Here is a 27,290-nt window from a genome sequence, read left to right as displayed (position 1 = left end):
ATTCTTCACAGCTGAAACCTCCAAACCTCCCAGCATTCTCTGCTGGTTCATTGACTACTCAGAACTTGCTCAGTTGCTTTCTAGGAAGTATTTTCTTCATCAAGCAACACTGCAAAAATCTTAGGTATTAAAAACCAAGCAACCACTAGAACCATGGTAGATGATGAGCTAGGCTGTTAGCAGTGTATCTGACAACTAGAGATGAGCGAACTTTTCAAAAGTTCGGTCCGACCGGACTTCCGGATTTCTTCGGAAAGTTCGGTTCAACCGAATTTCGGATTTCTTCGGATTTCATAGTTTAAAGCATCTATATGATATGGGGGTAGTGTATTTGATTGAATTTAGGGCTCTACATGTCAGTAACATCGTTATCTTTTCAATATATCAAAGTCATTTTGTTTTTTTTCGACTTCAATATTCACCATTACAGGGTCTATGCAGGAAATTTACCATTACAAGGTCTATGCAGAAAATTCACCATTACAAGGTCTATGCAGGAAAAAGGTCACAAATGCAGTGAAGGAGCAGCAGTAGTCATTGAAGGCCAGTGGAGGTCCAGCAATAGTCATTTGAGGCCAGTACAGGAGCAGCAGTAGTCAACATAGAGGCCAGGCAGGAGCAGCAGTAGCCAACATGGAGGCCAGGCAGGAGCAGCAGGAGCCAACATGGAGGCCAGGCAGGAGCAGCAGTAGCCAACATGGAGGGCAGGCAGGATCAGCAGTAGCCAACATGGAGGCCAGGTAGGATCAGCAGTAGCCAACATAGAGGCCAGGCAGGAGCAGCAGTAGCCAACATGGAGGCCAGGCAGGAGCAGCAGTAGCCAACATGGAGGACAGGCAGGAGCAACAGTAGCCAACATGGAGGCCAGGCAGGAGCAGCAGTAGCCACCATGGAGGCCAGGCAGGAGCAGCAGTAGCCAACATGGAGGCTAGTACAGGAGCAGCAGTAGTCAACATGGAGGCAAGGGCAGGCACAGCAGTAGTCAAGATGGATGCCAGTTAAGGCCCAGCAGTAGCCAATATGGAGGCCAGTGAAGGCACAGCAGTAGTCAACATGGATGCCAATTAGGGCACAGCAGTAGCCAACATGGAGGCCAGTACAGGAGCAGCAGTAGTCAACATGGAGGCAAGGGCAGGCACAGCAGTAGTCAACATGGATGCCAGTTAAGGCTCAGCAGTATCCAATATGGAGGCCAGTGAAGGCCCAGCAGTATCCAATATGGAGGCCAGTGAAGGCCCAGCAGTAGCCAATATGGAGGCCAGTGAAGGCCCAGCAGTAGCCAATATGGAGGCCAGTGAAGGCCCAGCAGTAGCCAAGTTTGAGGCCAGGGCAGGAGTAGCAGTTGTGATGGGGTGACATGAGCAGCAGAAGCAGAATAATGAGGTCCATGGACAGGCGAGAGGTAGCAGGGCAGCAGGAATGGTGGAATGACCAGTAATGTCTAGTTCACATATAGGCCATAATAGATGCAGAAAAGGTCCTACATCTTGGTGACAACAGGACCAAATCCTACTCTGTGGTATCAGGAGCAGGTGTCACAAAGTCCTTATCTATCCATGTGGCGTTCAATTTGATGAAAGTCAGACGTTCCACACTATCACAGGACAATCTGGTTCTCCTGGGACTGACAATATGACCTGCTGCGCTGAAAACTCGCTCGGATGACACACTGCTGGCCGGACAGGAGAGTATGTCCAAAGCAAATTCAGTGATTTGTGGCCAGACATCTAATTTTCCCACCCAGTAGTCCAGGGGTTCCGGCACGTTTGGTGGCAACGTAGAGTCCAAAAACACCTGGACTTGCTGTTTGAGGTGTGCCACCATGTGCTGCTGCTGTGCGGGTGCTCCTGTTACCCCAGCCTGTGGCTGCATGAAAGCGTGCATCATGGACATTAGGCTCAGACTGGTGCCACTGCTCATGCCACCCAAGCTGCTAGAGGAGGATGTGGAGGAGGCAGCGCTGCTGGTGTGGCCCTGGTGGGAATGGCGTGAATGAGAGCGCTGTGTTCCAAAGGCTGCCACTAACAGTGCACCCAGCTCCTCTCTATAATAATTTATTTTTCCCTCCCATTGGGAAGGGTGAATGAATTCACACAACTTGTTGCGATACCGTGGGTCTAGTAGTGTAGCCAGCCAGAACTCGTCCCATTGATGAATCCTTTGCAAGCGTGGGTCAGCCCGAAAGCATATCAACATGTGCTTAGCCATTTCCACAAGGGAGTGGGAAGGAGTCACCCGCCTCCGTCTCCACAGCATACTGCCAATGGGTACTGCCTCCATCCTCCTCATCCTCCTCATAGCTCTGCATATCCTCCTCTGACCCCCTTTGGTCTGGCAGGAAGGCTCATCTCCTTCTCCTCCACCCGTCTCCCCTAAGAGTTCCTGTGCGTTCAGGTCCTCCTCCTTCTCAACTTCCTCTCCCTCCTCTTCTGCCAAGCCTTCTTCCAGCGACCCAGGCTGCAACAGTGGCAAGACCTCTTCCCCCTCGCATCAGCATCAGCTCCAGTACATGAAGAATGGGTATGATGGCGCTCAGTCCTGTGTCTTGCCCACTGACCAGAAAGGTGGCCTCCTCAAAGGGTCGTAGCAAGCGGCAGGTGTCACGCATGAGCTGCCACTGGCCGAGCTCCAGGTTACACAGGGGAGTTGCCGTGTCCGCCTGCATCAAGAGGAAATCAGTCAAGGCCTTCCTCTGCTCATAGAGCCGGTCCAGCATGTGGAGGGTGGAGTTCCACCGCGTGGCTACATCTGGGAATGAGACAATGGTTGGGAAGACCATTCCTCCACTGCAGGTCGAGGAGGATGTGGTGAGAGCGACTTGAATGGCTGAAATGGTTACACAGCTTTCGAGCCATTGACAGCACAGTCTGTAAATGGGATGAAGACTTTAGAAAGTGTGTAACTATTAGGTTTAAAACATGTGCCATACACGGGGTGTGCCTCATACCTCCTCAACGCAGCGCGGAGAGAATGTTGCTCCCATTGTTACTCACCACCGTTCCAACTTTAAGATGGCGTGGAGTCAGCCACGAGAGGATTTCTGTCTCGAGCAGGCGATGCAGCTCTTCCCCTGTGTGTCTCCTTTCACCCAGGCAGGATAGATGCAGCACAGCGTGACACCTCAATGCTACACCCAAGTGGTACAAGGGAGGAACACTGGCGGTTGAGGAGGTTTAGGACCTACTGGAGGAGGTGGAGGAGGACCGCGACACAGGAACCCTGCTGTGACAACGGGGTGGTGTCATTGCCCTTCCCTGGCCAAGTTGCTGGGGGTCCGCCGGCCATATTATATTTACCCACTGAGCAGTAATGGACATATACTGCCCTTGCCCGTAATTACAGCTCCAGATGTCTGTGGTTAAATGTACATGTCTGCTCACTGAATGGATCAGCGAGTCAGCAACCTTTTCGCGAACATAGCTATACATGGCCGGGATAGCTGTGTCGACTCGGCACCTTCCACTGTCAACAACTTTAAACGGCAGAGCCTGGAGCACCAGCAACTTGTCCAGGTGGTGGTTGACTGCTGCGGGATTGCTGGGTGCATATGTCTGCCTCCGGTATAGGGACTCCATGATGCCAGGCTGCCTACTGCTAGCAACACAGGGGCCACCAGCCGAAGATGGGAGTGAAGCCACACTCCCTTCCACAGAGGAGGTCTTACTCTGTGAAAGGCCCCCCTGACTACTGCTGCTTCCTGCTGCTGTTGACCGCGGGTCTGCCTGGGCCTGCTGTGACCCACTATCACCCCGTTTCTCCCAGGCGGAAAGGTGGTGGCGCTTCATATGGGCAGCCATGGCGCTGGAGCCAGGATGGCAACTCTTCCCCCTTTTAATGCACCTGTCGCACAGGCGACAGATGACAAAAAACTGCCACACAGGCGAGGTGTAGAGTCTAGTACCAACAGGCTGCGAGGATGGGCGGGCGCTGCCGATACTAGGACCTGCAGTAGAGGAGGTTTCCCCAGTGGTCCTGTTGCTTGTCCCGGCTACGCTTCCGACTTGTTAGTTGACTACTGCTGCCTGTCTGCTTTTTAGATGTGGCGGGCTTGCTGGCGGACGGATTCCCGGTTGACGAATCTGTCAAATAAGCCAAATCCTGCCGTGGATCCCATGTAACATCCGATGTAGCATCATCCTGTTCCAGAATGATGCTATCATCCTCATTAGGCTCCTGCCCAGCCCTCTCTCGTCTACTGCCTACTGCTCTCCTGCCAGGCCTAACATGGGCCTGCTCTGATATCGCCTCCGACACAGCTATGCCCTGCACTTAATTGTCCCCTGTCTCTTCCCCCACATGCTCATCATCATCAAAGAGCAGTTCACTGCTCATAGACGCCAACAGTTCTCTTGCAGGCGGCGGGTCAAAAGTTTTTGGGATGTTGCTGAGGATGTCAGATGGAGGACGTAGGGGAATTGCTGCGTGCCCATGCCAAGTCAGGGTTATGTCCGAGTTACCCACAGATACCTGGCTGGCTGTCTCACTACTCATCCTTGTGGACGTCGAAGTGTGAGCCAGCCACTCCAGGACTGTGGAATTAGATGTGTGGACACGACCCTGGTGTGACAAAGGAAGCTCAGGCCTGCCACTGGACCCTCTTCCTGCGCTACTTCCTCTTCTGCCCCCTGAGCCAGACTCTCTGCCCTGCCCTCTGCCTGAAACGCTTTGTGAGGTTTCCTGCTGCCGCTGTGCCATGACTTTATATTCAAATTCTGATTTCTACACTTGGTAGATGAGAACAGTATTCTCTGTAATATATAGGACTTGTGTATATATATATATATATATATATATATATATATATATGACTTGTAATATATAGGACAAGTATAGAAATTGTCTATATATATAGCACTTTTTGAAAGACTTTTATGCTATACACCTGCTCCAGGTATTTTTATCTCTCAGGATAAGATGGATGTGATATACACACTATCAGAAGGGTCCAAGTATAGAAATTGTCTATATATATATATATATATAGCACTTTTTTTGAAAGACCTTTGTGCTATACACCTGCACCAGGTATTTTTGTCTCTCAGGATAAGATGGATGTGATATACACACAAATTGTCTATATATATATATATATATATATATATATATATATATATATATATACACACATATATATATATATATATATATATATATATATATATATAAATAACTTTTTTTTAAAGATATCCTGAGAGACAAAAATACCTGGTGCAGGTGTATAGCATAATATCTTAAAAAAAGTGATATATATATATATATATATAGACAATTTCTATACTTGGACCCTTCTGATAGTGTGTATATCACATCCGTCTTATCCTGAGAGACAAAAATACCTGGTGCATGATAAGACATTGTCTATATATATAGCACTTTTTTAAAGATATTATGCTATACACCTGCATCAGGTATTTTTGTCTCTCAGGATAAGACGGATGTGATATACACACTATCAAAAGGGTCCAAGTATAGAAATTGTCTATATATATATATATATATATATATATATATATATACAGTATATATATATACATATAGAGAGAGAGCACTTTTTTTAAAGATTTTATGCTATACACCTGCACCAGGTATTTTTGTCTCAAAGGATAAGACGGATGTGATATACACATCAGAAGTATAGGACTTGTATATCTGTACAGCACGTTTTCGTTCCGTGCACCCTTTGCTGTCCTATGCCTAATCTATCTTTTTTTTGCCTCTCTATATTTCTCTCTCAATCACTAGATGTTTCTCCTCTCCGCTTTCCTAATCTTCCCTTTCCTTTGCTACAATATCTTCTCAGTAGTCTGTAGTACACAACAGCAGCAGCAGCAGCACCAGCAGCATTTTGATAATCATGAGCTGTGTGCATTGCAGCCAGTAACAACCTCCTTCCTCTCTCTGTGCAGACTGCGTGGTGCGGTCATGTAACCGCTCCTCCTAAAGCAATACCAACGTCACACAGGGGGAGGGCTAGTGCAAGATCCCTGCTGATTGGATGTGTTCCGGGCATCATGGGAAAGTGCTTTTCCCGCCCGCTACACTTCCTGCTCTCTAGAATGGCGGCTGCCATTTTAGAAAGCAAGAAAAAAAAAATCGGAGCGGATTTCCAAAAATCCGAATCAGATTGGACTCGGATTTTGGGAAAAATCCGAACCGGATCCCATACTGGCCGAACCGGTTCGCTCATCTCTACTGACAACCTGCGCATTGACTCTATTCTACACAGTGAACTAGCAGACACCTGTGGTTGTAACTGCCTCATTAATTTCAGTTGATCTTTTAGTATTATGCAGCGTTTACACATGATTATCATTCTAATTTTCGCATAAACTACTGCATTTGAGCGAAAATCGTACTGTGTAAACACAGAAAACGATCAAACGACAAGCGAGAAATCGTTTATTTTGATCTTCAATGTCTCTTAAATCATCGTTCGTCGTTCGCTGAAAATCTGCAGATCGCTTTGTGTAAACAGTCTTTCACTGATTTACCCTATGTAAAAGATGGGCTTAAGCGATCTTAAAAACGATCGCAATAACGATTTTTCTTACGAATTTTCAAAGATTTTTCTAATGATTTATTCTTCTAAATGCTGATCGTTATAAAAACCAAATCGTTGCTTTAAAATCGTTAAATGATCGATTGGGCGAATTATTGCTCCGTGTAAACGCAGCATTAGTAAACTAGATTATGGGAGTTCTGAGTTCACCTTACAAAGTATTTTTTTTTTTAGTTTTTGATAACTCACCTACTGACACGTGCCTAGATGTGCCAAAAAAAGAGTAAACAAACACTGGGAAAAAGGAGGAATATAATCCAAAAACTGGTGGAACTCCAGCCAGAAGGGCATATGCCAAACCTATGAAAAAGAAAGGGGATACATTGTTCGGAATTGTGAGTGTGTATAGTTGTCAAAACTTCCTCTGTGCTATTTTCTACGGTTGTTAAGATGAGGAAGAGGAAGAGACTACCACCCATACAGAGGTCTTTCCATGATTTAATTGAGCAAGCTACTAAATCCTTAGAATCAAGTAACTGAGAGTTGACAGCTGCTCCATTCACTGATACAGAGACTGGTGCAATAACAGGAAGCTTTAAAGTCACTCTGTACCCACAATCTGCCCCCCAAACCACTTGTACCTTTGGATAGCTACTTTTAATCCAAAATCTGTCCTGGGGTCTGTTCGCAGGTGAAGCTTTTATTGTCCTATAAAACAACTTTTATACTTGCAGCCCTGTGTCAAATTGGCCTGGCCTAGAGTGTCTGTGCCCTATGCTTGCACCGCCTCTCCATCCCTCCATCCTTAACTACAGGATGCCAGTTGCTGCGCCATAACATGCTATATTAGTTCTAGGTAACCTTACCTTGTGGAAGCTGAAGGATCCCCACGCTGATCCCAGACACAATATCCCCCAGAATCCATTCCTTGACTGGGTAGTGCGGCAGCCAGTGGAGAATTGGGAGGAATTGGTACAACAAGGCCTTTGCTTTTGATCTAGAACAGCTATAAGATGCATAAAGTGCATAAAGTGCATAAAGTGTGATATTAGGTGTGAACACTGACATTTTAGAAGACCATATCCTTATAGTTTGAAAATCTGGATTAGGGGGCTTACACATCCATACAAGTTCTATGAATGTCCACAGCCAATGTCATATAGATGTCCCCTATAGTGGTAATGAGCACTCTAGAGGGGAATCATCTTTATGATGGGTAATATGGTTTGCTAAAGGACCCTCCTTTCCAGAGCTATTAATAAATAGTGGGACAGGGACCCCAATATGTTGGTCTTCCCTTCAACGAGGGTTCAGTGGATTTTGCAGAAAAATTAACCCTAACATTCTAAGAATAATTAATAGTGGTGTAAATGGGGACATATTCAGAATTCTCTTCTATGGACAGCCACCAGGAGCTGCTCTATTGATTAATAGGATCCATCTTTACCAAAATAATGGATTTCAATTCTCACCTGTCCAGGTCCATTAAGAGGGAACTCCACCTCTCCACCTGATTATGGTGAAACTTTAAAGGCTCTGTTCACACATGTTGGATTTTTATTGCAGTTCTGTCTTTACAGAAATGGTGTAGTACCACTACACTGCATGCAACTGCATTGTGTGCACACAGCCCAAAGCTTGCAGCATAGAAAATGAAAATGATGCAGGTCCAATGCTTACACACAATGGTAAACCCCTCACTTACCTGACTTTACGTCTGGCTGCACCAACAAGGGACTGTATGGTATTACTGGACCTGGGCAATGAATGCCCAATTTCTTGCTCATGAAACACAGGACGTTCAACGCAGTATCTCACATGTTGACTCTTCAGCTCCTTGTTCTCCATGACTGGGAGTTGGGAATTTACTAAGGCTCTGATAATGTCCTTTGCATGAATGGGCTAAGTATGCAACTCTACATGTACTGTATTAAAACCTGCCAAGACACACGGAAGGATTCTGCTAGTGAACAGTGAAGTGTTTGTCCTCCAGACTTAAGACAATAGTTAATGAAAGAAAATTCCAAGACTTTCAATATATAATATTATTAGACATTACTGTGTCCTGATTAATGCCCTACCCAACAATATCACATATTATTATATTACAGTACTATGAAAATATTTTAGGCAGGTCTGGAAAATAACACTTTCAAAAATGTGTTAATAGTTTCTTTTTATCAATAAACAAAATGCAAAGTGAACGAACAGAAGTGAAATGTAAATCACATCAGTATTTGGGGTGAACGCCCTTCTCAACAGCATCAATTCTTCTTGGTACACTTGCACAAAGTCAGGGATTTTTTACAATTATAGTCCTTTATGGTGGTCTCTACTACTCGGCCAGTGATGTAGATGTTACTTGTTGTGACGCCAGTGCTGTAATAGCACACAGGTGTGATGTTGGTACCTATTTTGTATATGGCCGGTTTATGGTCGGTAACCTCCGCATTTGTTGCAGGCATCCATGGGCTCTTATCAAGGCAACCTGGAGTGGCAGTTGACCCACCCGGGATGTCGGTACCGCCACCCACAGAGAAGGGGAAAAATAACCCAAGGTGTGTGGTGGTGTGTGTATAGGTGCAGGTGCAGACAGAAGATGACAGAGCCCCGTGTGCTTCATACAAAAGTATAACAATTTACTGGATGACGTTGCAGGTGAACAGTACACGCTTTTTAAACAGTGCAAATCTTGACACAGACTGAAGTGCTGACTTAGTAGGTGCTTGGAAAGAGTAAGACCTTTGGTAGAAATAGTAGTAGTGCTTTGTAGATGTAGAGAGAAGAGGAGAGGAGTTTGCCAGAGGAGCCCTTGCCCAGTGTAGATCCTTTACTCTGCCGAAACTGTGGTGTAGATATCAGTAGATAAGTGATACTCGTACTCACATTAGACCTATGTCTGACCACCTACTGCCCTGCAATTGCAAGCTAATCGTCATGCTAGGGTAGTATGAGTCCCAGTCGTCAGATATCTGGGTGTACCAAGGTGTCAGAGTTTTCCCAGTCGACCTGCACTGCGCACTAGGATATGTAGACCTTTTTAATGCTGGTAGCTTTGTCCTACTGGGGTCAGCTCCTCTTACTTCACTAACTCTCTGCACTTCCTCCCACACAGAGCTAACTCCTCCTACAGTGTGTGTGTGTGTGTGTGTGTGTGTGTGAGACAGAGAGGGAACAAGATAGGACAGAAGAGAAAGAGTACCTCCTAGAGGTCAGCACAAACCACATGACACAGAACAATTAACCCATGACCTTCAGCTGTGCATAAGAAATAACACAGGAGCCAGAAGCAACAAACTCTGCAAGCTAAGTACTTTTATATGGTATTGTGAGCGAGTTTTGGAGCGTGCGAGTTTTTGATCTAAAGTGTGTTTTTGTCTCAAGTGTGGGACTTTAATATTCTGGGACTTTAGATTCGTGGAGTTTTAGAGGAAAACAAATTGTTTATTTGCTTTTGAACACATTGTTTGCTTTTGTTGCTTGTTTGTTTTTTCTTTCTTTATACATAATATCCCCATATAAATGAGCGCCATGTTTGACAATGTGGCCCAATGTACATCTTGTGCGATGTATACAATCCTTGATCAACCGATCGAGGGTGCATACCATTGTGGGAGATGTGTGCATGTTGCTGGTTTGGAAGCCCAGATCCTGGATCTAAATGAGCAGCTGCAACGATTGAGATGCATTAGCAAACTGGAAAGGGGTCTGCTTCTCACTGAGCAAGCACTCCAAGGGGTAGATGGGGGAGAGAGTGATAGCATGGAGGTACAGGAGGAAGAGGCAGCTAGTTGGGTCACAGTTAGAAAAAGGGGTAGAGGGAAGAGTGTGAGGGAGGCCAGTCCTGATCTGGCACACCCCAACAAGTTTGCCAAATTGGCGGATGAGGGGGATGTTGATTCAGGGGTGGCATTGCTGCAGCAGGACACTGCCTCTGAAAGCCAGGGGAGTGTCTGCTCCAGTAAGGTGGGAAACAGGAGTTCAGGGCAGGCCAGGCAGGTACTGGTAGTGGGGGACTCAATTATTAGGGGGACAGACAGGGCAATCTGTCACAAAGACCGGGATCGTCGAACAGTGTGTTCCCTTCCTGGCGCTCGAGTTCGTCACATCGCGGATCGGGCTGACAGATTACTGGGAGGGGCTGGCGATGACCCAGCAGTCATGGTGCACATTGGCACCAATGATAAAGTTAGAGGTAGGTGGCGGGTCCTTAAAAACGATTTCAAGGACTTAGGCAGAAAGCTTAAAACTAGGACCTCCAAGGTGATATTTTCCGAAATATTACCTGTACCACGAGCCACACCTGAGAGACAGCGGGAGATTAGGGAGGTAAATAAGTGGCTCAAGAGCTGGTGTAGGATAGAGGGGTTTGGGTTCATGGAGAACTGGGCCGACTTCTCGGTCGGTTACAGGCTCTACGGTAGGGACGGGCTGCATCTCAATGGGGAGGGTGCAGCCGTGCTGGGGGAGAAGATGGCTAAGAGGTTGGAGGAGTGTTTAAACTAGGGATCGGGGGGGAGGGCAACTACAATATAGTAAGTAAAGACAGAGTAGATGGAGAGCTGGGCCTAGATTATGGAACTGGGGGTGGAGCGGCGGGAGGGGTTAGAATAGTCACTAGTGATAAAAGGAAAGGGAATATGGACAAATATATTAAATGTATGTATACTAATGCTCGAAGCCTCACTAATAAAGCTGAGGAATTAGAACTCATAATGGTTGAAGAGAAATATGATATAGTGGGGATAAGCGAGACATGGCTGGACGAGACCTATGACTGGGCCGTTAATATCCAGGGTTATAGTCTATTCAGAAATGACCGTAAAAATAAGAAAGGGGGAGGGGTCTGTCTATATCAGGGGTACTCAACAACTTTTAGTGAAGGTCCACTTACCGGGGTCTATAGTCAGGTGAAGGTCCGAGCTGAACATCAGTAGGAAACGTGTTTTGTTACTTTGTCACAAACGTTCAACTATTTATATATAGAATTGCTGCTTATTAGCGGGAAAACTGGCATTTTTTTCTCTGTCACCAGGCCTTTGATATTAGGTACAAAGGGGGTGACAGCCCTGGTAGTATATAGCCCCCCTGTTGCTCCCCCAGTAGTGTATAGCCCCCCCTGTGCGCTCTCCCTCAGTAGTATATAGCCCCCTGTTGCTCCCCCAGTAGTATATAGCCCCCCTGTGCGCTTCCCCCTGTAGTATATAGCCCCCTGTGAGCTCCCCCCAGTAGTATATAGCCTCCCCGTGCGCTCTCCCCCTGTAGAATATAGCCCCCTGTGAGCTCCCCCCAGTAGTATATAGCCTCCCTGTGCGCTCTCCCCCTGTAGTATATAGCCCTCTGTGCGCTGTCCCCCAGTAGTATATAGCCCCCTGTGAGCTCCCCCCAGTAGTATATAGCCTCCCCGTGCGCTCTCCCTCAGTAGTATATAGCCCCCTGTTGCTCCCCCAGTAGTATATAGCCCCCCTGTGCGCTCTCCCCCTGTAGTATATAGCCCCCTGTGAGCTCCCCCCAGTAGTATATAGCCTCCCCGTGCGCTCTCCCCCTGTAGAATATAGCCCCCTGTGAGCTCCCCCAGTAGTATATAGCCCCCCTGTGCGCTCTCCCCCTGTAGTATATAGCCCCCTGTGCGCTGTCCCCCAGTAGTATATAGCCCCCTGTGAGCTCCCCCCAGTAGTATATAGCCCCCCTGTGCTCTCCCCCTGTAGTATATAGCCCCCTGTGAGCTCTCCCCCTGTAGTATATAGCCCCCTGTGAGCTCCCCCCAGTAGTATATAGCCCCCGTGAGCTCCCCCCAAGTAGTATATAGCCCCCCTGTGAGCTCCCCCCTGTAGTATATAGCCCCCTGTGAGCTCCCCCTGTAGTATATAGCCCCCCCGTGCGCTGTCCCCCTGTAGTATATAGCCCCCTGTGAGCTCCCCCCAGTAGTATATAGCGCCCCTGTGCTCTCCCCCCAGTAGTATATAGCCCCCTGTGAAGTCCCCCCCAGTAGTATATAGCCCCCCTTGTGCTTTCCCCCTGTAGTATATAGCCCCTGTGAGGTCCCCCCTGTAGTATATAACCCCCTGTGCGCTCCCCCCAGTAGTATATAGCCCCCTCAGTAGTATATAGCCCCTGTGAGGTCCCCCCTGTAGTATATAGCCCCCTGTGCGCTCCCCCCAGTAGTATATAGCCCCCTCAGTAGTATATAGCCCCCTGTGAGGTCCCCCCTGTAGTATATAGTCCACCTGTGCGCTCTCCCCTTGTAGATGCCCCCCAGACAGAAAAAAAAAATAACAAAAACAACTCACCTAGCACCTCGTTCCCCGCTGCGGCTGTCTTCTTCTCTTCCCGTCGGTCCGGCCCCCGGCTGATACGCGCTCTGTAGGGATGTCCCGGGGATTCCCCAGCAGAGCGCGAATCAGTGACCTCAGCGTACGCCGCCGGCCTGCACTTCCGGGAAGGACAGGCCGGCAGCGTACACTGAGGTCTGTGGTGCGCGCTCTGCTGGGGAATCCCCGGGACATCCCCAGAGAGCGCGTATCAGCCGGGGGCCAGACCGACACTGCCCCCAGCCCCACAGGCGTACTGACATCTAAGGACAGTACGCCTATGGGGCGGGAGGCAGTGCGGTGGGGAGCGGGACCTCCTAACCGCCCCGGGACGGACCGGATCAGGGGCGGTTAGGAGGTCTGACCAGGGGTCCGGACAGCTGGCCTCCGCGGTCCGGGTTCGGAGCGCGGTCCGCCAGTTGAGGACCCCTGGTCTATATGTTAAATCATGCCTTAAGCCTATTCTGCGGGAGGATATATGTGATGATAATGTGGAGTCTTTTTGGGTAGAAATAAGGGGAGGGACGAAGAATAATAAAATTCTTATAGGAGTGAGTTATAAACCTCCAAGTATAGTGGAAGAATCAGAAAATCTTCTTATAAGACAAATAGATGTGGCAGCGAAGCAGGGGGAAGTCATTATTATGGGGGACTTTAACTACCCAAATATCAACTGGAAAGCAGAAACCTGCAGCTCCAGGAAGGGAAGCAGGTTTTTGGAAATAGTAAAAGATAATTACCTTTCCCAACTAGTAGAGGAGCCAACAAGAGGGGGGGCCTTTCTGGACCTGATCTTAACCAATAGGCCCGACAGAATATCAAAAATAGAGGTGGGGGGTCACCTAGGTAATAGTGACCATAACATAGTAAGTTTTCAATTATCCTTCAATAAAATTATTAGTAGAGGGGCTACAAAAACATTACATTTCAGGAAGGCTAATTTCCAAAAACTAAGAGAGGACCTTGGGAACATAGACTGGGACAATGCCTTCAGAAATAAAAGTACACAAGAGAAATGGGACATATTTAAGAGCATCCTGGGTAAATCGTGTGAAAGACACATACCATATGGGAATAAACGTAGTAGAAATAAGAGAAATCCAATGTGGTTAACTACAGCTGTAAGGGGTGCAATAAATGATAAGAAACAAGCATTCAGACTACTAAAACAAGAAGGTAGTGGGGAAGCATTGAGCAACTATAGACTGAAGAATAGAATGTGTAAAACGCAAATAAAAGAAGCAAAAATAGCAACAGAAAGAAGGATAGCCACAGAAAGTAAAACAAATCCCAAAATGTTCTTCACCTATATAAATAACAAAAGACTTAAAACCGAAAATGTTGGTCCCCTCAAAAATAATCTGGGTGTAATGGTGGAGGGGGAAGAGGAAAAGGCCAATCTACTAAATACATTCTTCTCTACTGTATTCACAGAGGAGAATCCCATAACAGACGACATGATTAGGGATAATGTTAATCCTCCCATAAATCTCACCTGCCTAACACAACAAGAAGTGGGGAAACGCCTTAAAAACATTAAAATCCATAAGTCACCGGGCCCAGAAGGTATCCATCCTAGAGTTTTGCAAGAATTAAATACTGTGTTGGACAGTATTCCTATTATTTAAAGATTCTATTATGACAGGGATTGTTCCACAGGACTGGCGCATAGCTAATGTGGTACCAATATTCAAGAAGGGGTCAAGGAGTGATCCTGGAAACTACAGGCCCGTAAGTCTAACATCTATAGTAGGTAAAGTATTTGAGGGGATTGTAAGAGATGCTATACTCGTGTATCTTAATGAAAATAATCTTATGACGCAGCACCAGCATGGATTTATGAGGGATCGGTCCTGTCAGACTAATCTGATCAGCTTCTATGAAGAGGTAAGTTATAGACTGGACCTGGGGGAGGCTGTGGATGTTGTGTATCTGGACTTTTCAAAGGCATTTGATATAATGCCGCATGAAAGGTTGGTCTACAAAATGAGGATGCTGGGACTTGGGGAAAACGTTTGCAAATGGGTAAGTAACTGGTTGTGTGATAGAAAACAGAGGGTGGTCATTGATGGAAAATATTCAGATTGGGTTTTAGTTACTAGTGGGGTACCGCAGGGGTCAGTGTTGGGTCCACTTCTTTTTAATATTTTTATTAATGATCTTATAGAGGGGCTACAGAGTAGAATCTCCATTTTTGCAGATGATACTAAACTGGGTAAAGTAATCAGTACAGAGGAGGATAATATCATATTACAGAGGGATTTGGAGAAGCTAGAGGCTTGGGCGGAGAAATGGCAAATGAAGTTTAATGTGGATAAATGTAAGGTTATGCACTTGGGCCATAGAAATAATAAGTACAGTTATGTGCTAAATAATAAAACACTGGGTAAAACTACTTCCGAAAAGGACCTGGGGGTATTGGTGGACAGTTAACTCAACTTTAGTGATCAGTGCCAGGCAGCAGCTGCCAAGGCTAATAAAATAATGGGATACATCAAAAGAGGTATAGATGCTAAAGATGAGAACATAGTTTTGCCTCTTTATAAATCACTAGTCAGACCACATATGGAATACTGTGTACAGTTTTGGGCTGGGCACCGGTATATAAGAAGGACATAGGTGAACTGGAGCGGGTGCAGAGGAGGGCAACAAAGGTCATTAAGGGAATGGGTGGGTTACAGTACCAAGACAGGTTATCAAGCTTGGGGTTATTTACGCTAGAAAAAAGACGTCTTAGGGGCGATCTGATCACAACGTACAAATATATGAATGGACAGTACAGAGATCTTTGTAGTGGTCTTTTTACTCCTAGGTCTGTAACAATGACAAGGGGCATCCTCTACGTCTAGAGGAAAGAAGATTTCATCATCAGCATCGACGCGGGTTCTTTACTGTACGAGCAGTAAGACTGTGGAACTCTCTGCCACATGAGGTTGTCATGGCTGATTCATTAAATAAGTTCAAGGGAGGCCTTGATACTTTTCTTGAACAATATAATATTACAAGTTATGGGCATTAGATTTCTGGTGATACGTTGATCCGGGGATTGTTCTGGTTGCCATTGCAGTCGGGGGGGGGGGGGGGGGGGGGGGGGGGGGGGGGGAGTTTCTCCCTGTGGTGGGGCGGTTGTCTTCTGCCCCATAGGGGTTTTTCGCCTTCCTGGATCAACACAGTAGGATTTTCCTAGGTTGAACCTGATGGACGCTTGTCTTCTTTCAACCTTATTTACTATGTTACTATGTAAAAACGACAGTGACACCTAGTGGGGAAACTACATACTTCATCCATCACTTAACCTGAGTGTGAACTTTAGGACAGGTGCACAAGATAAACACCAGTGGTGGGATAACACACATTATAGCCAAACTCTGCTACAAAGGCGAGGTTGTTGAAGACAGATTCATGTCACAGGTCATACAGCATGGCAAGACATGCTCGTCTTAAAATTATACTGTATCCCACTAACCCCCTTACCCCCGCCCCTCGCTAAACAATTGGTACCGTCCATTTGAATAAAGTAAGCCCTTCCCAGTCATTCCCGGTGCCTGGGTTAAGGGAAAATTTGGTCTTTTAATCTGCTGCAGCCGGGTCAATAAGGCGTGGTCTAGAGTGTCTGTGCCCTAGGCCTGCGATGCCTCTCTTTTCTTCCTCCCCACCCTCCTTGTCATTAGGAATACCCCCCGGGTTTTCTCCTATTTATCGCTGTCATGCCTTGCCTCATTTTGCTCAAACCCCAGGGTTTGCACAAAAACTTTGCCATACGTGGATGATCTATGACAGGTACAGATCTTAATATATTTCCCCTTAGGTAGTTATACTGCATTTGCAAGGTCTTTCCCAGGCAAAAGTTTTAATTTTCTAGCAGTAAGCAAAATGCTTACTTTTGTTTGAAATCAAAAGATGTCTACAGTCCCCTAATACAGTGTGTTTAAGCTTGGGTGTCCCACAGTTAAGTAGTTTAGACACTGGTCAGAAAGTTATCCCTTCAGCGGTAATGAAGGTGCATTCTCCAGTTGTACCACAAGGTGCCAGTGTTATGTTCAGGTTCTGTTATGTGTTGCACAGCTGTAGTCACTATAGGGTTACTGTTTTTGTACCCAGGGCCGGACTGGGACTTAAAATCAGCCCTGGCAATCAAACCCCAGCAGCCCACATACCATATCATGGTATATCAATTCTGCTTCATTTAGCCATGTCCCCCACTACTCCCTTAAAGGGAAACAATCAACCGATTAGTTCCCTGGAGCATTGTATAAAGCACCTGGAGCGGCCGCGACAAATACCGACCACGGCCGCAGCAGGTGCTTTATAACGGAGAAAATGACTTTTATTCCCCGGCTTGTGACTAGATACAAGCGGGGAAGTAGTCATGGTGGTCGGCTCCCCGCTTGTATCTAGTCACTGCGCTCTGCCTGTCAGCGCGCTCGGCGGGATGATTGACAGGCAGAGAGGCCAGTAAGGGACCTCTCTGCCTGTCAATCATCCCCTCTGAGCGCGCTGACAGGCAGAGCGCAGTGACTAGATACGAGCGGGGAGCCGACCACCATGACTACTTCCCCGCTTGTATCTAGTCACGAGCCGGGGAATAAAAGTCATATCAGCTCAAACGGGCTTATTAGTTCCCTTTAAACATGTGAAACCCACCATCAGCACCTAAAAATAATGCTATAACATAATCTGCTGTGGATTTGATGCGGCATATTTATGCATTCATTTCAACTGATTAAATCAGAAGCATCAAATCTGCATTGGATTAGGTATGAACGTGCCCTTAAAGGGAATCTGTGGGGTCTATACCAGGTACACAGCTGTAGATCCCAGCGTACAGGTCAGGGACCTGACCTTTAGTCCAGTGTAAACCTTTATAATCATTCTTTCCATTACCAGCTGAAGTGTCACAGATGTGGAGCAACAGCAGCACCTTCTGCCTCCGCCCCTTCCTGCCCTGACTGATGGACGTATAGGGTGCTGCTGCTGTGGCTGCTGTTGTGAAACTTTAGTTGGTAATGAAAAGGACAATTATAAAAGTTTACACTGGATTAAAGGTCCTGTCAGTGATATCTCCCTCACACCTGTCTGCTGAGATCTACAGCCCTAGACCTGGTATGGACCTCACAGATTCCCTTTAAAGGAGAAAAACATGGCCACTTTCTTCCAGAAACAGCGCCACACTCTTCTTCAGTTTGAGTGAGGTATTGCAGCTCAGTTCCATTGAAGTGAATGGAGCCAAGTTGTAATACCTCACATAACCCGAAGACAGGGGTGGTGCTGTTTTTGGACAAAAGTTACTATATTTTTTTTAATCCTTTTATCCTGACTATGTCTCCATATAATGGCGGTATAAGTAGTAAGGTTTTAATTATTAAAATGTGTCTGCTGGTTGTGATCTCATGTGTAATCAAAGCTACATAATAAGCTGGTAGATAGATATTTCCTACTGGATATCTATCTATCTATCTATCTATCTATCTATCTATCTATCTCCTATCTATCTATCTTATCTATCGTATCTATCTATCTATCTATCTCCTATTTCCTATCTATCTATCTATCTATCTATCTATCTATCTATCTCCTATTTCCTATCTATCTATCTATCTCCCTCCCTATCTATCCATCTCCCTCCCTATCTCCTATCTATCTATCTCCTATCTATCTATCTATCTATCTATCTATCTATCTATCTATCTATCTATCTCCTATATATCTATCTATCTATCTACAAAAAGGATCGCCCACAGCACTCCAGATAAGTTGAAAATTCAAAAAAGTGTTTTATTCCATGATGGTGCAGCACAGCAAACAAGTCAAAAGTGCGACGTTTCGACGACCTACCGTCGTCTTTTTCAAGCATGACTAACAGAAAACAACAGACCTCTTTATACATGTGTGGTAATTAGTGCAGGGACGTGATTGGTGCACAGGTGTTGGATTAATCAGAGTTTGACAGGCAAACACAATGTGAATACATTCTGAGTGTATAATACAAAAAGTGAAAAATTAGTGTATAATAAAAGATTAAGCTTAAGCCGGACGGCGGATTACATAATCATAAAGTTATGAACATAGATAAAAAAACATTTTTCTTTATATCATCACACTGTGATCCGGCTCACCACTCTGGCTGTTTGGGATTAAGGAACCTCAGGCAGACATACGCAGGTGCACTAAAGTGGAATGCTTTGTCAGTGCATCTACTGCGTGTAGTAACATTTCCTTGAGCGCTGTTCACATGCTGGTGTGGTCACATTTCCTTGAGCGCTGTTCACATACTGGTGTGGTCTCCGGTACTCGGAATGATTCTATTGTGCGGATGCTTCACCCCGGGTCTAAGTTGTCTGGCCCGGTACCGCTGTCTCCACTATCCTTTCTCGGATTCCAGAAAAAAAAATTTTTCAAAAAAAATTTTTCTAAAAATTTTTTTTAAAAAATCACCAGTTTTTGATCCCATACGTGTGTCTGGTAGCGTATGTTCCGATACTTAAGGAGCCCTTATATGGATATCGCATCACCCCGAAGTATTCGGTACCGCGTCATCCTGGGTTCCTATGGCCACTCCTGGCCTTTTCTCAGACTAACGCTCCAAAAAAAAACACACCCGGTAAATCGCTCTTTGTGAACACACACAGATAAAGTCAATAAGAAAAAAGAAAGAAAAAAAGTTGCCTGGGTTCCAATATTTTTAGAAAAAATTTTTTTGAAAAATTTTTTTTTCTGGAATCCGAGAAAGGATAGTGGAGACAGCGGTACCGGGCCAGACAACTTAGACCCGGGGTGAAGCATCCGCACAATAGAATCATTCCGAGTACCGGAGACCACACCAGTATGTGAACAGCGCTCAAGGAAATGTGACCACACCAGCATGTGAACAGCGCTCAAGGAAATGTTACTACACGCAGTAGATGCACTGACAAAGCATTCCACTTTAGTGCACCTGCGTATGTCTGCCTGAGGTTCCTTAATCCCAAACAGCCAGAGTGGTGAGCCGGATCACAGTGTGATGATATAAAGAAAAATGTTTTTTTATCTATGTTCATAACTTTATGATTATGTAATCCGCCGTCCGGCTTAAGCTTAATCTTTTATTATACACTAATTTTTCACTTTTTGTATTATACACTCAGAATGTATTCACATTGTGTTTGCCTGTCAAACTCTGATTAATCCAACACCTGTGCACCAATCACGTCCCTGCACTAATTACCACACATGTATAAAGAGGTCTGTTGTTTTCTGTTAGTCATGCTTGAAAAAGACGACGGTAGGTCGTCGAAACGTCGCACTTTTGACTTGTTTGCTGTGCTGCACCATCATGGAATAAAACACTTTTTTGAATTTTCAACTTATCTGGAGTGCTGTGGGCGATCCTTTTTGTATATATTTGGAAGTCTTGGTCAAGACCACCTGCTGGCACCCTTCTACAACAAGTTGTGCTGCTCTAGCTATACCTATACTATATCTATCTATCTATCTATCTATCTATCTATCTATCTATCTATCTATCTATCTATCTATCTCCTATTTCCTATCTATCTATCTATCTATCTCCCTCCCTATCTATCCATCTCCCTCCCTATCTCCTATCTATCTATCTCCTATCTATCTATCTATCTATCTATCTATCTATCGCCCATCTATCTATCTATCTCCTATCTATCTCTCTATCTCTCTATCTATCTATCTAGAACTTTCTGTGCATGATACTCTCATAGTTAATAACACCAGTAAGCAAATATTATCACCATACTGTACACGTTACTGCCATACTGTCACTAAGCAAACCCACCAATATTTCCTATACTACCAGTATATAAGTAACAAATAATATCACCACACCATGAGCACGGCCATTATCACCACATAGTGACTAATACCACTACACTGTGACTGAATACAATCCACTATATAAAACACTAATATTACCAATAATACCAGAATACACAGGACGAGTAATACCATCACACCATGCCCACTACTCTCAGCATACGTTGACTGGATAATACCACTATACCATCACACCATGCCCACTACTCTCAGCATACGGTGACTGGATAATACCACTATACCATCACACCATGTCCACTACTCTCAGCATACGGTGACTGGATAATACCACTATACCATCACACCATGCCCACTACTCTCAGCATACGGTGACTGGATAATACCACTATACCATCACACCATGTCCACTACTCTCAGCATACGGTGACTGGATAATACCACTATACCATCACACCATGTCCACTACTCTCAGCATACGGTGACTGGATAATACCACTATACCATCACACCATGTCCACTACTCTCAGCATACGGTGACTGGATAATACCACTATACCATCACACCATGCCCACTACCTCCTCAGCATACGGGGACTGGATACCACTATCCACCAAATAACAGCCGCTATATAAAGACCAATATTCTCCCAAAGCAGTGACCAGAGAACACAGGTGTCACACTCCGGCCCTCCAGCTGTTACAAAACTACAGATCCCATCATGACTGGACAGCTAAAGCATGATGGGAATTGTAGTTTTGCAACACCTGGAGGGCCTGAATTTGACACCCTGATACAGATGTAGATCCCAGCTGTATAAAGGTTCTGCAGACCTTATAGGTGATTATAGTGCAGTTACATCCTGTCACTCACAGTAGGCGTCTTCTCTGCATGAAGAGACGTCCACTTTTCCTTTTCTTCTCCATCTGGCTTCGGCCATCATGAAGGCTTCTCTGGCCATGACTCCTCTCCACGGGATCTGCCAGACAGACATTTTAGGCTTCATGCTCCAGCAACATCTTCCTCTATACATCCTCATCTATACATCCCTCCATATATAATAGCCTCCCCTCCCCTGCTGCACATCTCTCCATATAGAATAGCCCCCCTGCTGTACATCCCCCCATATAGAATAGCCCCCCCGTGTATCCCCCAATATAGAATAGCCCCCCTGCATCCCCCAATATAGATTAGCCCCCCTGAACATCCCCCCATATAGAATAGCCCTCTGAGCATCCCCCCATATAGAATAGCCCCCCTGTGCATCCTCCCATATAGAATAGCCCCCCCTGCATCCCCCCATATAGAATAGCCCCCCCCCCGTGCATCCCCCATATAGAATAGCCCCCCGTGCATCCCCCAATATAGATTAGCCCCCCTGAACATCCCCCCATATAGAATAGCCCCCTGAGCATCCCCCCATATAGAATAGCCCCCCTGAGCATCCCCCCATATAGAATAGCCCCCCTGTGCATCCTCCCATATAGAATAGCCCCCCCGTGCATCCCCCATATAGAATAGCCCCCCCCCGTGCATCCCCCAATATAGAGTAGCCACCCTGTGCATCCCCCAATATAGAGTAGCCCCCCTGTGCATCCCCCAATATAGAGTAGCCCCCCTGTGCATCCCCCAATATAGAATAGCCTCCCCTGTGCATCCCCCCAATATAGAATATCCTCCCCCACATCCCCCCAATATAGAATAGCCCCCCCGTGCATTCCCCAATATAGAATAGCCCCCCCCTGCATCCCCCCAATATAGAATAGCCTCCCCTGTGCATCCTCCCATATAGAATAGCCCCCCCCGTGCATCCCCCCAATATAGAATAGCCTCCCCTGTGCATCCTCCCATATAGAATAGCCTCCCCCTGTGCCTCCCCCCAATATAGAATAGTCCCCCCTGTGCCTCCCCCCAATATAGAATAGCCCCCCCGTGCATCCCCCCCAATATAGAATAGCCCCCCTGTGCCTCTCCCCCAATATAGAAAAGCCCACCCTGTGCATCCCCCCAATATAGAATAGCCTCCCTCTGTGCCTCCCCAATATAGAATAGCCTCCCCCTGTGCCTCCCCCCAATATAGAATAGCCTCCCCCTGTGCCTCCCCCCAATATAGAATAGCCTCCCCCTGTGCCTCCCCCCAATATAGAATAGCCTCCCCCTGTGCATCCCCCCAATATAGAATAGCCTCCCCCTGTGCCTCCCCCCCAATATAGAATAGCCCCCCCTGTGCATCCCCCCCAATATTGAATAGCCCCCCCCTGTGCCTCCCCCCCAATATAGAATACCCCCCCCCCCCCCCCCCCACCATGGCCACATGTTAAGGGGTTAAAAAAAAAAACCACACATTCTCACCTGTCACCTCGCTCCCGACAGCTTCCTCCTTCCGGTCCCGGATCTTTAGTCTGCAGCCTCTTCTCCCTGCTGCAGCGCGTCGGCGGCGTCTCTTCTCACAGGTCCTCAGCGGCGCGTCAGGGAAGTGACGTCAGCCGCTGGGGTCCTGTTAGAGGTGCCTGCAGACGTGCCTGCGCGCGGCACGTCTGCAGCCCCGGGCCGGCCCTGACACCTTCCAGCTAGGAAGACTGGCCGGCCACAGGAGTGACTGGCAGGGCCGGGGGCCAATGGCTCCCTGGCTCTGTCAGTCAGAGGCAGAGTGCGGCCGCTGCAAGCTGTGAGCGTTCATCTTGAACGCTCACAGTTAAAGGGCCAGGGCGCCGGCTCTCTGCAGAGGCTGAATGAATAGCGCAGCGGCCGGCTGTGCTATTCTTGCAGCCACTGCTGAGGGCCGGCGCACATGGGGGCCAGGACCAGCGGCCCCCGGATTGGTAATACTGGCAGCCCAGCGGGCATGTGCCCGCTTTGCCAGATTACCAATCCGGGCCTGTTTGTACCACATGGTCTGTGCTAACCAATGAGAGAAGCTTTTCTTCTTCTACCTATCCCTGTTATTTATATATATATATATATATATATATATATATATACATACACACACACACAATCCCTAGGGTACAGTCTAGTCTAGTCTAGCTGTGGTAGTGGACACAGACACGTGTATGGAGAACACAGAGACTTTCTTTCACCAAGCTATATTTACAGACACTATGGAGTGCTAAACAGCTAAAGGAGGACAAGAGATCACCCCAGCCAATGCCGAGAAGTCTCTTAATGGAGCAGGGCGGTATCCTAGACAGAGGAACTGACCTGAATAGAGCAAAGCAACCATATAAAGGTCTACGTATTCTATCTCGCAGCGCAGGTGACACTGGATAATTTCGGACACTTAACTACTCTCAGGTAACCAAGACTGGGGTTTGTATCACCCTTGTAGGACGGGTACCCTGACAATGCAGGGCAGAAGGTGGTTCTAGCCACATTAAAGTCGAAACACGGACACAAGTATTCACTTCACGAGTATCCTTCTTCAAGTATTTCTTCTCACAAGTTTCGGCAGAGCACATTACTACACTGGGTTGGGGCTCTCCCAATGAATTCCTCTACTCTCCTGACAAACTCCTCTCTAACCAATCCAGTACTGCTTCTCTACCTCAGCACTTCAGTGAGCTCAAGTCACCTATTGAACAGCTATCCTGTATTGTAAGAGACTTTTAGTAAAAACCACTTTATTTATTCTACTGGGACTCAGTGATCATTGCACCAGCACCTATACACATCAGTTACACCATCCTTGGGTCATTTTCCCCTTTCTGTAGGTGGCGGTAATGACAGTCCGGGTGGGTCAACTTCCCACTCTGAACCGCCGTGATAAGAGCCCGGGACCCATCACAGCCTGGCAGGTCACCGACCATTGGGGATCAATATAGGCAGCAACTAAACAAAGCAGGTATACCACCACACCTGTTTGCTGAGTTAGCATCACAACTGTATCATCATTGACTGAGCTATATTCCAACCAGCAACATAACATCATTGTGACGGTTGGGAACTAAAACAGGTGCGATTACCACAAAGCTACCTAGAAGAATTGATGCTGCTTTGAAGTTAAAGGCCAGTCAGTGCTCCAGGGTGGACCGTTGCTTAAAAAAAGAGCGTCACCAAGCACGGGGACTAGGCAGCGTTTCCAAAAAGGTCCACTCCACCGGGATCCTGCCGGTGTACCTGATAGTACATTCGCATTCATGTTTCAAACTGCCGACACTGTTAGATAGCTGTTAGGACAAGGAGGTACATGGTACCTTTCATATATCCATCTGTGCTTCCTGAATACAGAGACATACTTTCCTGAATAGCTGCAAGCCGGAATGCCTCCTTTCTTTCCCCTGTCTGCTTGACACCTGGAAGCTGAGTCCCAAGCAGGGTCAGGTATGAGAGGGGGGAGTAGGGTGGTGTTACAGCTTGCTGCACTTCAAGACCTCAGGAAATAGACTCTATGGGGGAGATTTATTAAACTGGTGTAAAGTAAAATTGTCTTATGCTAAGTTTACACGGAGCGATAATTGGCCCCATCGTACGATTAACGATTTCAAAGTAACGTTTTTTTTTTATAACATCGTACAGAAAAATTGTTTTGCGATCGTTCTGCGATCGCGCGCCCGCAGCCCGCCCCCCGCTCGCAGCCCGGCCCCCTACTCATCCGCAGCCCGGCCCCACAGTCAACCACAGCCCCCTGCGCCGCCCCGATCGCCACCCCCGCCGCTCCGATCCCCCCCCCCCCCGCTGCCGCTCCAATCGCCCCCACTGTTGCTCCGATCGACACCCCCGCCGCCGCTCCGATCGCTACCCCCGCGGCACCGATCGCCACCCCCCCGCCGCCGGTCCGATCGCCACCCCCCCGCCGCCGCCGCTCTGATCGCCCGCGCGGGCCCGGCCGAGAGCATATGCTATCTGCTCCGCGTAGCAGGTCTTCGACATACCCGGCTTCGCTCTTCAGCACTGATTGGCTGAAGAGGAGCCATTTGAAATTCCCGACTCCTGTCTTCAGCCAATCAATGCAAGGCAGCACTGATTGGCTTAAGAGGGGAGTCGGGAATTTCAAACAGCTCCTCTTCAGCCAATCAGTGCTGCCGTGCATTGATTGGCTGAAGAGGGGAGCCGATCAGTGCACTGAAGAGCGGAGTCGGGGATGTTGAAGACCTGCTACGCGGAGCAGGTAACTTATGCTCGCGGCCGGGTTGGCGGGGGCAATCGGGGCGGCGGCGGCGGGGGGGTGGCGATGGGAGCGGCGCAGGGGGGGTGGCAATCGGAGCGGCGGCGGGGGTGGCGATCAGGGCGGCGGGGGTGGCGATCAGAGCGGCGGCGGCGATCGAGCCGGCGCAGGGGGCTGCGGATGAGTGGGGGGCCGGGCGTCGGGCGGGGCTGCGGGCGGTGGGCGGCTGGACTATCACGCGACGACAGTTTACACGGAACAATCGGCAAATTTTTTGCGAACAACGAACGACGATTTAAGAAGAAGTTAAAAGATCAAATTGAACGATTTCTCACTTGTCGTGCGATCGTTCACTGCGTTTACACGTACGATTATCGTTCGAATTCGATCGTTATCGTGCAAATTCGCATGATAATTGTTCTGTGTAAACCCAGCATTAGTTGCCCCTACCAATCAATCAGATTCCACCTTTCATTTTCCAAAGAATCTACAAGAAATGGAAAGTGGAATCTGACTGGTTGCTAGGGGCAACTGAGCCAGGTCTACTTTACACCAGTTTGATAAATCTCCTCCTTTATATAATAAATGCATTTTCTATGTTCTGGAACCACACACAGATATATGAAAGGTACCATGTGTCTCCCTGATCTAACAGCCATCTAACAGTGTCAGGGGTGTTAAATGTCAATTGAAGTGTTTGAGGTTTGCGAAGTGTGCGTGTTTCTGTCTGATTTATTTGTGACTTTTAACAGTCGCAATAATTCTGCACAATGCCAATCGAGGCGTGGGGTGGCATAGCCCCTGGCATGAATGAATAATACTCTTTTGGGTTTATTTCAATTCATTAGTTGTCGGTCTGACGTCATTAGCTCATTTATTTGGCAAGTTCCATTTTTTAAGCAATGCTAATATTGGGGAAGTAAAGCCAAGTGGGACCCTCAAAGGTTCACCAGACTTTAGCCTGGTCAACTGTTCTCCTGGTGTAGCTGTACTGATATCCTCAGGAGACAATACAGTTAAGCTCTGTAGGTCCTGTCTCTTCCAGGCGCTGGCACAAAGCTAGGACTCCAAAGAAGAAACTTCACTAATATTGTTAGCCCAGCATTATGTCTGCATTAGTGCAGGTCTGAAGGTAAGAAAGGGTAACGGAGCTGTGATGCTAGTACCCTGCATCCAAGGGTAGTATACAAGACCGTATTTACCACTAGGCACCCATGGTCCGGTGCCTAGGGCAGCACCTTTCAGGGGGCAGCACCAGGGAGTAGTGGGAAAAAGTACTTTTTTTTTTTTTTTTTTTTTTTTTTTTAGTCTCCCACCTCCTGGTCAGCCTTGCCAGTAAATCTGGTGACTTTTTGAGGGGGAGGTATGTTCAGGTCTGCTATGGCTGTGAAGCCTGGAGCTATTACCTACATATCTACTAATCCTGTGGTTGGGGAGTCAGTGCTGTTATTGGTGGGGGAGGGGTAGGAAGAGGACATTACTTTTACCAGTGAAGGAGATAGAATAGGGACTGATCTGCTGACAATAAGAAGGATGGGAAAGGGGACAGAACTGCCAGTAGGGTAGTAATGAAGCAGTACAGCTTCTAGTGGG

General features: G+C 47.1%; 1 protein-coding gene across 1 annotated transcript in view; it reads right to left on the bottom strand.

Moving 5' to 3' along the window:
• CELSR3 (cadherin EGF LAG seven-pass G-type receptor 3) overlaps positions 1 to 27,290 on the bottom strand; it is a 171,699-nt gene that overhangs the window by 17,578 nt on the left and 126,831 nt on the right. Inside the window, exons 35-37 of the mRNA XM_069967922.1 lie at positions 8,205 to 8,375; positions 7,366 to 7,505; positions 6,749 to 6,859 (exon numbers count right to left, since the gene is read on the bottom strand). Coding sequence (XP_069824023.1) covers positions 6,749 to 6,859; positions 7,366 to 7,505; positions 8,205 to 8,375 — 422 coding nt within the window. The remainder of the gene's footprint in view (positions 1 to 6,748; positions 6,860 to 7,365; positions 7,506 to 8,204; positions 8,376 to 27,290) is intronic.

The sequence above is a fragment of the Dendropsophus ebraccatus genome, chromosome 4 (assembly GCF_027789765.1).
Source record: "Dendropsophus ebraccatus isolate aDenEbr1 chromosome 4, aDenEbr1.pat, whole genome shotgun sequence".
Taxonomy (NCBI): domain Eukaryota; kingdom Metazoa; phylum Chordata; class Amphibia; order Anura; family Hylidae; genus Dendropsophus; species Dendropsophus ebraccatus.
The sequence above is the reverse complement of the archived record's forward strand: the minus strand, read 5'-3'. Positions and strand labels throughout refer to the sequence as shown.